Raw genomic sequence first — 11,504 nt, forward strand, 5'->3', positions numbered from 1 at the left:
GGCTTCCTTTCAATTTCTGATGTGTCTCCCTCTTTATAGCTACACTTATATTTACCTACACAATTGTGCTTGTGCTGTTCCCTGCTGTTGCTGGGATATCTCTGATGCTTCTGGAAACTGTGCCCTTCACAGCATGCCAGACACATCTGTCAGTGGACAAATTTAGGCTCCTTTGTTTTTATGTTATCGACTAACATAAAGCCACGACAACAAAGAGTACCATGTCAAAGAGGGGTTTGTGCTTAAGGCAAAACTTTAATTTGCTTCATTGTAACTCTTACTTGTTGTTGATGTGTCTCAAAACCTTTAAGGGGTTTTGTACCTGTCTCCTAATAAGAGCAGTAATGTTGCACTACTAGAACAAGACTTAAGGGGTGTGTGGGACAAAAGTAACGTACCTCTTGCTAAACATAAGGAGTAGCTATCAGGGCACTGCAAGGGATGGCAGAGGGGGAGAAAAAGATGAAGTCTCAAACTAGATCAGTGTTGAAGACACTTGGAACAATGATAATTAATGACAGAATATTGCGTGATGAGATGAGTCACACCACAATCTCACATTTTATTAGAAGATACACCAAATAGGAGTGACAAATCAGACTGCATAAGTGACTACTTCTTTCTCGCCTATTTTCACCGTGTCACGCAGCAGGCTCAATGCTGTGCGTGTGCTGTATGATTTTCTGTGCACAACTGAAATATGTGCGGGCTGGTGTGATGTAGAAGACAATTTTGTAACCTCGCTCAGGATGCCTGATGAAGAAGAGATCTTGTCTGATATTTGGAAATACTTTCCATATTTTCTCATTGTCTGTGAGCCTGGCTATGATCTCTCTCTATATTAACTAGGGCACATAAGTAGTTCTATTTAGCTGGTTTTGATAGTCTATTTATAAAGACATTTGCTGTCATTTACTATCTTCATTTCAGACATGGCATTGATAATACAAGAAGAATTCTTTTTTTTCCCAGGACCTTTTTAGCCAGCTAAGATCCAGCCGCAGTTCCCCACAGACGACACACTGGCGGAGGCAGCGGTAAGCCGTTCTGCCCCTGCTTAACAAAAGTCAGGACCGCGGGCAGGTTTTCGAGCCACACAGTACTCCTCCCTCCTGGCATGTAAGGGAGAAGACAGAGAAACCCCCTCGATCCGAGCTGCTTTTACTCAGCGTTTGCCCAAACGCGCAGCTTTCGGCCTCCCCCGGCCCGTCGGCCAGCGGGGGGCGCGCCCGTCCCGCTTTTGTCAGGGAGACCCGGCCCGAGCGTTGAGGGGAAAAAAAAAAAAAAAACAGAAATCAGGATTTTTAGGTGCGTGGCTGCGCCCGGATGCTGCGGCTAGGTTTCGGACCTTTTCAGGCCTTTTCCCGTACCATGAGGGCCCAGACTGCGTGGAAAAACTCGGAGCCATCTCAAATGGCTGCCAGTTGCCCGCTGCACTGCTTGGGCTGTTGGAGCTCCTCACATGTAACGGCTGCTCCCCAGACACTGTCTGGCCACACAGGGTTGTTTTAGGAAGGGCTCCTGTTTAATTTTAGTTTTAGAAGTATGGTATCGAGTGGGGTGCGAATTTACTAGAACATTTTGTAATATTTAATGTGTGACGAAGCCAGGCACGGGTGTTGCTCTGATTTCTGGGGGAAGCCTGGAGCCGGCTGCTGTGGCAGCGGGAGCAGGCCGAGCTGCCAGGCAGCTCTTGCTCATAACATCTTCGAGCAGTACCAGTTTAGGCCAATCTTTATGCTAATAGCACAAATCAATCACTTTGAAATGGCTTTTGTGTTTGTATCCAGGGCTGCAGGCCTCTGCCTGGGCCTGCCTGGCTGTGCAGTGAGCATGGGCCGCAGCACACCCTGCCCTGCTCGATTACAGTCATCGTCCCTCCGGGAGCCTTTACAGAGGGAAGGATGTAAGTGCCTCTTACATGCACTCGTTTCTACGGGTAGTGGAAAGATTTACTAACTTGACTGTTAATCCGGGCTTTTGAGAACTGCTGTAACCTAAAATTTCAACTAGTTATGTGTTGGAACTTGCTTTAGGTCACAGAACACTGTTTTATGTCCACGTCTTTGTGGCAACAGAAAGGTATTGTACAACATACTCTTTAAGCAAACAGGATATTAAGTAATTGGAAACTTGCAAAGAAACCTGCAGATAATACGGAGTAAGTTTTTGATGAGCATAAGGACAATTTGCTGCTCACTGAAAGTCTTTTTAATTTAACAGCAAGCCAGTGTGGATAAATGATCTTGCTGTGGATACTACACCTCTTACTGTGGAAGATGAGCAACAGATCACAACGACAAAGCTGACAACTATACATATAAGCTAGCTAACTTTTATAAGTGCAATGGAATACAGAATAGCATCTCTTCAACTTAGTTTTCACAACAGACGTATTTATTTTTGGCAACAAGCCAGAGAGTGTTGTGCTAACATAGCCTAATCTAGACCTGTAACACTGGATGGGAATTTGCCCTCATTGCTTCCTATATCCCAGTCATAATTTCTGGGTAAGCATCTTTTTGAAAGATGTTTAGAGTTCATGCTAACACTTTATAAGACAGAAAATCTGCTGTATCTTTGGATAAGTCATTCCAATAACTAATTAAATGCTTCTAGCCTGAATCTTTGTTTCATATTAAAATTACAATAAAGAGGAATGTAGTAACTACAGTATAGTAAGCTCCAGACATACCAGAAGTGAAGGATTCTGCAATAAGAACAAGGGACATGCATTTTCTTATGCTGTGAATCCCACAAACCAGTATTCTTCAGCACTACTGTTAGAGCAAGGCATTAATGGAGGATTGGGTCATCTGCCGCTGCATTGTGCTCTGAGCTTTTCAACATTCAAGTTCTTTGTGAATGTGTCTTCTCTTGAGAAACAGAAGTACTGATGATATCAAATTTCACAGACAGGTGATCGCGAGTCAGCAAAGCACTCCTGCAGTGGGAAAGACTAAGCCAACAGTAGGCTGCGTTAGCAATAACGTATTGTGGGAACTGGTTATTCCCTTCTATTCTGCACTTATTGGGCCACAGCTGGAGTGTTATGCGTGGTTTCAGGCTGCCCCATATAAAAGGGATACTCACAATCTGGTTAAAGTCCAATGAAGGGCCATTACGATGGTCAGGGAGCTGGAACACCTAATATACAAGGAAAGGCTAGAAGTACTGGGCGTGGTTAGCTTGCAGAAGAGAAGGCTAACAGGGAAACTAACTGCAGTCTTCCATTACCTTATGGTTGTTACAGAAAACATGGATTTTCTCAGAAATGCACAACTAAAGGAAAAGAGTCAACAACTGCAAGAACAAGGGAAGTTCCAGTTGGACATTTATTTATTTATTTATTTATTGTACCGGGAGGGTGGTCAAACTTTAGAAGAGGGTCTGGAGAGGTCATTTCATCACTGTCTTTAGAGATTTTCAAAATCCAGCCAGGCTCTGAGCAACCTCATCTAACTTCAAAATCTGCCCTGCTTTGAGCAGGAAATTGAATTAGATGACCTCAGAAGTCCTAACCTGATTTTTTCTGGCATTATATGACAGAATTGAATGATAGAATAGAAACTATCTCAGGAATATCTCAGAATAGAATCTATCTCAAGATTATTTTGGAACTCCATTAAATTATAATTCTCTTTCCTGCATACACACCCATATGCCAAGACTGTTAGGGAGAACAGTTTAAGAATATAACAACAGCCATACTTATTCAGATGAATGGTCCATTTACCTTGGCTGGTTGGTTGGTTGTCTCCAACAGTCATATTTTCATGCAAAACTGTTATTTACTTTTCACAACAATCTAAGGTTGCTGAAGTGTATCTCATTCTACAAATGATTTTTTAATGTGTTAAATTAACATGCTGTATAAATCTATGCTTTTTTGGCAAGTGAACTTATCGATGGAATAAAGAACCTTGTTTATGCTGAAGGACTTGTACTTGACAACATAAGTATGGATGAGGGTGATGAAAAAAAATCAGGTAATTTCCTTTCTGCTATTTCACACCATAATCAAGCATATAATGCTGAGAATCTGAATGTTTTAACAAGTTGGTCTGAAGTTTGTACACTACTAAGACTTAGAAATCCTATCATACAGTTTAGAGAAGTCATTTCTTACACATTTGCATTGAGGTTTTGATATCTTCTGTATGCTGGTTTCCATGATGTATTGGAGTGCTCCTTTCAAGTTAGTAATGCACACTGTAGTCGGAGATCTGACACAGCAATCCCCAGACTGGCTAATCTGCATGAAGCACAAGTCAGGAGCTTGCAAAGGTGATACCGCTCATTTCCCTGACCTACTGTTAACTTTCTGCACACGCAGTCACTGGATACCAAGGCTGAAAAGTTTGAATAATACTTGCCAGGGCCACACAGCCCAGCAACTGAAATGGAGATGGCAATTCATATGTCTACCAGTGCTCTCTTTGATGTAACAGAATGCTTCTTGATATATGCTTCTTGGTAACAGAATGCTTCTTCTTGATTTGTTCCACAGGAAGATCATGTTTGATCTTCTATGACTCACCTTCTCTGGGCTAAGGTGTAGTTTATATTAATTACATGATCCAGTAGCTGAGCAAGAGACAGCTTTTATCATTTTCTGCAGAAGAAATCCACTGTATATTTGATGGCACTAAAATGTAAATAGATGCACCGGAATAGGCAGTAAACGTCTAATCTTGTCTATCCATTTGCTGTGATCAAAACATTATAAACATATCAGAATAGTTCACCTAGCAATATGACCTTTTTTATTTTTATTTTTTAATTTTTTTTTGTCTTTCATAGCTGAAGGTATCAGAAATTTGAGAAAGCTATGTTTATTATACATGAGTCATTTGACAGCTGTAGGGGATGGAATAACCTACGTGTAAGATCAGTCTCTGATGAACTAAGTGAACTTGAAGAAATCCAACTAGCCAGTTACTGTATCTCAAGAGATGCTGTGGAAATTCTAAGGAAGAATATTAATAGTAACTTTAAAACTGAATATGTGCATTTTGAAAATCAAAACATATTTGTGTAAGAGAAGACAGACGTGACAACTGAGCACAAGCATACAAGGATAAAACTGGAAACACTGGTTCACAATGAGTTTCAGTCAGCAGGAATAAAATGCAGCAAGGAAAGTTTGTATAAAACTTTTACATAAATTCTAATTGTAAAGGTTATAGAAAAGAGAAAGATTAATGCATAGTTCTGTAAACAAACAAAATAGGAAAGCAAATAATTGGTGGAAAAAAATCAGTCCTGAAGCTTGAACGAAGGATTGCTGTGATCTTTTTTTGAGGATGATTACAATTAAGAGACCTTAAGGAGAAGCTCAGAGCAAACCAGGACAAGATGCTGAGAAATGGGAATGACAATATTTACTTTATACTCCAAGAGCTTGTGGCATTTTATTGGCAGTTGGCATCTTGAAATAAGAGGACCAAGCTAGAAACCTGAGCCACAGAGGAGGCAGATTCGGTTAAGGCCTAGAGAGAGCCAGATAAGGGCTCATGTCTGATGCTATGCTGAAAACCAAAGAGCTGTGCTCAGCACTGAGGCAATCACGTTCCTAGAGCTATAACTGGGATATGTAGAGTTTTTCAGTGGAGAAAAGGAAAGGAGAAGAGAAGGAAAAAACAAGTCCATGAAGTCACAAAAATGAGCAAGTGATATTGCTCATAGTGTTCAGGACAAATCTGTACAAGTCTGATTTGACAGTGCTATGTAATTGAACTGCTGTCTTCACTGACTTGTTTTAGACCCTCATGCTATTCAGCTTTATTCTTGCAGTCTAAAGACTCTTTTGTTTTCTATGAAACAAGCAAACAAAAATATGCATAATTTAATTATTGTAATTAAAGGACTACTCCTCTTCTCCCCAGTGTGTTGTTTAGTCTTTTATCCTGGAGTGCCAAAGAGAGAGCACTTTGCAATGGCAGCCTTTTGCCCTCACTATATGTTGATGTAAATAAATACATAAATAATAAATAAAATAAATAAATACATACATACATACAGTGTATAGCAATGGAAAATCAGGCACTAGAAACATGGAAGATTATGTTGTACAGAGAACTGGAACTTGTTTCATGTCTTGAGATCAGGAATAAGTGTCATTAACTGTAGTCCCTGGAAGAATCCTTTACTTTTGGTATGTAGCAGACAAGTTTATTTTAGTTACAGGGGACAAAAAGCAAGCAGCCAAAGAGAAAAGTTTTAACCACTTTCAAAAATGGGTAACCAAACCTTTGGAAGAGGAATCAAAAGTAATCAGAGCCTGTGGATAGTCTCAATCCTACTAGAAGAAAGGTAAAGAAAGATAAAATTCCAGTTATGCCAAACAAAGTGGAGTCAGTGGATAAGCCTTCATATTATTGTGCTGATTTCCTTACTAAAACAGCACATTTAGTACTTCCACACAACATTTTAAAAGCAAAAATTAACCAGCAGTGCCCTCCCCACTTTGCTATAAAGCAAAGGAGCCTAAGGTATATATAAAGCTGATTTTTCACAGTCCCTCAATTGCTCTCCCCAGTTTTTGTCCACAATATCTTGGATCATATTCCATTTTGTACGTGCTTGTATTAAGCACAGTAGCAGTGGCTGTAAACATGACCAATTTTAGGTTTGTTTTTACAGTCTATCCCTTTCCTTCCTAAAGGTCTGATGATTAACAAGCTGAGCTATAATGCTATTGCTACACATTCACAACTTAGGGATAAAACGATGCTGATGAGATACTTAAAATGTCAAAACATAGATATATAGAAAGCAGGAAACTGCACCCTACAGAAGATCATTGTTTGTTGTTACAATACTGTATAGTGTATGCTTTCAATGATTTATGAACGATCATTTAATCTGCCTTCCCAGCCCTCTGGACCTGAATTAGTCCCTTGATAGTTCTGATTAACTTGGCCCCCTTCACTCATATAATGCTGTTTTTGCTTGTAGATAAGCAGCTTTTGGTTCGTTGTATTTGGACGGTTTCCCACAAGTGGTATAAATGTGTCCTTAATGCTTCTTACAAGTTTTTTAATAAGATTAGAAGGATGATTGTAATATTTGTAGATTACTATCCAGTATACTGCTAATCCGTTATGGTGGTGAGGAAAGGGAAGTCCACGGCATGGATTTGAGCATAAATCTCAAACAGTAGCACTTGTTAACTTTCAGCAGCTTATGTATTTTATTGTGCTCATTGCTAATTAAAATTCTTACACAGAAAGCTTGCTTCACCCGAGGCTTGACCTGCCTCATATGATGCACTGAGGTGGCAGTTTCCTTGAATTACGGTAGTTTGGGCATGTGACAAGTATTCTCTGATCACCTTCCTTACTGTGAGTCTCTAATAACTAGCCAGCACGCAAGAAGAGCATTAACTTCCTTATCGTGTTACTTTTGTTGTATGCAAACGTGCTGGGCTCCAGTGGAAGCAAAACAAGATTGGGCCTATTTCTAACGGTAGAGATTCCTCCACATACAGGAAGCAAGCCTTTAACTTTACTCCTCTGTATTTGCTTTCCTTTTTTCCTTTAACTTTACTCCTTTCTATTCTTTTTCCTTTCTTCCTCTGTGACTCTTCCTTACGGAACTGGGAAATAAGAAGTTATTTTGTGTGACCTGCATCCACTCAAATTCTTTCAACATTGGGACCTCACAAATTAGCTTGAGATTTGGATCAAGTTGTGCCACCTGCGTAAAGGAAGCAAATAACAAGACTGGGTTTGTCACTGTAAAACCTCAGAAAAAGCTCTCCAAAGTACAAAAATATAACAGAGAAAAAAGGAAAAGGTTATTTGTTTTCAAGCCCATGAATATCCCAGTGTCCAGAGGGCAATCTCGTTGATCTGGAGATGCTTGCAGAAACCTAGTTACTTCTAGGCCTATCGCTGCTTCATAGCATATCAATGTCTCAGGAGCTCTACTCACAATCCCTTAGGTTCTCTACTCAAAATTACCCCAAACACTTTCAACTTTGAACGCAGGAATGTGGAGCGCATCTAGCTTAGCACTGCTAGTAGCATTAGGCTCTTAGGGAAAACTCCAGTAGAAGCTCATGCACTGAGGGCAAGAGGGCAAGGCAGGTGCCCTTGATGCAGGGAGATTTTGTTCTGTACTTAAACCATGCCTAACGGCATATGGTCCTGGTACACGAAACACATTCCTAGGCTTAACTTCTATGAAGGTGATAATCACATCATCACCAACATCTCTCTCTTCTCTTTTACAAGAATAGGCTCTGTTTTCTTTTCATTTGTGAGAAAAGAGAGAGAAACCCTTCAGTCAGGTACTTGAATACTTGAATGTAAGACTCCAGCTTTTGGCCCTGCAAGTCCTCCCAGCCTTGGTTACTCAGTATGGCAAAATGAGAAATGAGAGTGGCACCTTAATTTCCACTAAAAGACACAGTCTGCAGTATCTCCTGTTTTCCTCTCTGCCAAAATCACTGTGAGAAAGGAAAAGTAACTTTAGTGCTAACGACATAAGTCGTTACCTTCTATTTGTTCCGTAGGTGACTTAGCTGAAGTTAAAGATTTCCCTAAATCCCATATGCTGTAGTTTTGTAAGTAAGTAAAATTATGATACTTTGCAGAGTCATCTTTCTAGCTGTCCCCAGCATCTTTAGCTCAGCCCTGTCCACAGCTACAACTGAAGATTTAAAAGGGAATCTACAAATTTATTTCACGGATAAGCCTAGAAAAGGTCTAACCAACCTCTGTTCTGAACATCACATTAGCAGATGAGAGTGAACATGCGTGACTGTTAGGAAGCAAATCTTTTCCAGCAGTACATGGAAGGAAGTAAGGATGACTAGGAGGCTTTAGGACAAAGCCGAGTATTTCATTAAAGCCATGGCTTGGAAAGAGAGTCCATCTGTAACCTTGACTACTGTAGTATATTTGAAGACTCATAGGCACGCATATTCCCCAGCCTTGAGGGATTTTTCACTGGCAGATTTGCAAAAATATGACTCAACTGGACCAATGCTTATAAGCAGTTACCTACAGTTAAGCTCCACTGATGTCACCACGAATTTTTCTTGGATCTTCAGTAGAGCCTGGGCTTCAGCGCTTCTTCGCTTCCTCTGGCTCTTGGATATGCACTGTCTCATCTTCTGCAGTGTACCAGATATAGTCTGTGCCTGGCACGGAACCACCCTTAAACTATTGTACTCATTCTGCTGAGCTGAAGAATAACCTCTGCAAATTTTCAGTAAAGATTAAGCAAAAATTTCGCCTTGAAAAGAATTGAATTACTGAGCTGCTTCTCTACAGAAATGATCAATGACTCTACTATTGCTAGATTAGGAAACACTCCTCAACATTAATCTCATTTCAAGTAGCAAACTTTTCGTTTATGTTAAAATGAAGCAATAGCAATTTGTTTTTAATTAAACCTGGCACTGCGTTTCCATTTGGAAGCCTGATCTGGCTCCTGAAAAAAAAAATCACAATAGAATTTCTATCTGCACTTTAAAGGTAGAGCAAAGACAGCTTTGCACTTGAAAATATGAAGTGGTGTTCACACATTCTCAACTGTAAGAGCAGATTCAATAGCCAGAAAGCTAGAATAAAGATGGAAGAAGAAAATGATTTTAAAACATCTCATCTCCTGCCCTAAATATAAAATAGTTTTCCCAACAGACTTTAGCAAAAGTGTTATGACGAAATAGTGAATTATTTGAATTGTACTCAAGCCAATAGCATTTTATTTAGCGAGGGTGCTGAGAAAACTACATTAACTTCAGGGTAGTGTGGAAGCTGGAAAAGTCAAGAGGTGTAGGGTTTTACTTTCTTAAAGGAATTTTCCAGAAGAAAGTACAAAATGTAAGCAAAGAAGATGGAGACTTGTGGCATTTTTTACTGTTCTTTGCTTAGCATGACTGGTGCTGTATATTTCTGTTTTATTTTGGTTTAGGAGCTCCAATGAAATGTATAAAATAGAGATGGACACAGACTCACATTTCCATCAGTGCACAACATGCGTGGGAATGTTGTTGATCCTGGTGTGAATATGAGCCAGTTAACAGTCATCTGATCCTGTACGCCAAATAAATTATGCGTCAGCCTGTTATATTTCTTAAGTACCACTGGGAGGCACTGTCTCTCTACAAATGCAGCTAGATTGGGGTTGCTTTATTAAGGAAACAAATGCATCTCAATTTCTTATAATGCATGTAATTATTGTCTTTTAATGGAACTGTCAGGTTGCTTATTCTCCCGTGCATATGAAACTATTAAAATAAGAAGTCTTGTATACTGAACAGCCAATAATCAAAAAAACAGACAGCCAACTAGGTTGCCCTAGGACGAAGAGATACGTCTTAATTTGCTTTGTATGCAATTTTTCTTGTGATTGCTGGAACCAGCAAGGGTGCAGGTTGTTTTATATTTCTTTGTTTGCAATGTGTTGGCTACAAAAAGAAAAGGAAAAAAAGAAGGAAGAAAAAAGGCTACCATACATCTTACCTTTTATCCAACCTCTGTAAGCATTATATTGTTAAAACCTCATACCTTGTGGCAATTAGAGGCCCTTCTCCTTTAAAAGATTCATAATAGCTATAAATATCAACTGCAGGATGGAATTCAGCCTGTAAACAATGTGTGCTCCAGAAGGCAGATCTTTCCTGAGTGAACAGTTTTGAAAGATTGCTTGTTGCCCACAACAGCTCAAAACTGTGGTTTCCAACCCTCTCTTTCACCAACAGCTTTCAATCTGACTGAGGCAGCAAAGGCCAGGAAAACTTACAGGCTTTAGAGACCACTCTACATATTATGACCCTCTGAATACTTCACAAACTCTTCAGCTTTCACAACACAAATTGTAGTTGTCACCATGCCCTGCAAAGCTAACTTCTGGTCCCTTGGGACAGCACCGGCCCAGTGAGGAGTGGAGTGGTGCAGAGCCAAGGCTGAGGAGCTGTTGTGGGACCGACAGTGGGTAAAGTGGAGGCAGAAAGAAGCGCAGCCATCACAGGAAGCAGGAACCTACGTGCCGGCATCCTCCGAAGTCCTCACAGGAAGGTCCAAGCATGTGGGTGGCCTCTCACAGTCTTTCTCAAGTGATTCTGCCATATATGCAGCATGCAAGGCTCAAATGAAAATAATGCTGACAAGCTCCTAGCATCTATGGACATAACACCAGCATGAGCAGGAAGTGTGAAGACTGGCAGGTTCTACTGAAGGTATGAGGTATCTTTTGTCCTGCTTCTGTGGTTGCTACAGAGCAAGGAAAGTGCTGGTGGAGTGCTGTTTTTTTTAAGGATATGCAATACATCTAGTTATCTGAAGCATTAATAATAGTTACAGGCAGCTACGAGTATCAGCTACAATATTCTGATTGATCAGTCACAGCAAGGGAGGCAGGAAGGTCAGTATCCTGAAGGAGTAAGTGACTGGCTTACTGTGAGCTATACACACTTTGCCTTCTGAAGACTGAACATGTGTTAGAAACATTCCCTGGTGAAGGGACAGAACGAGTATCTGGTTAGCTCT

The 11,504-nt window shown here is 40.3% G+C and overlaps 1 protein-coding gene across 1 annotated transcript; it reads left to right on the forward strand.

The window, feature by feature from the left end:
* Positions 1-3,126: 3,126 nt before the first annotated feature.
* NLRC4 (NLR family CARD domain containing 4) lies at positions 3,127-7,940 on the forward strand (the record flags this gene model as incomplete). Its single annotated transcript, XM_080587004.1, is given in 4 exon segments — positions 3,127-3,326; positions 3,898-3,989; positions 4,804-4,881; positions 4,884-7,940. Coding segments are annotated over 4 exon segments (528 nt in total). The 3' UTR covers positions 5,042-7,940.
* Positions 7,941-11,504: the final 3,564 nt, after the last annotated feature.

The sequence above is a fragment of the Anser brachyrhynchus genome, assembly GCF_964034855.1.
Source record: "Anser brachyrhynchus genome assembly, chromosome: 3".
Taxonomy (NCBI): Eukaryota; Metazoa; Chordata; class Aves; order Anseriformes; family Anatidae; genus Anser; species Anser brachyrhynchus.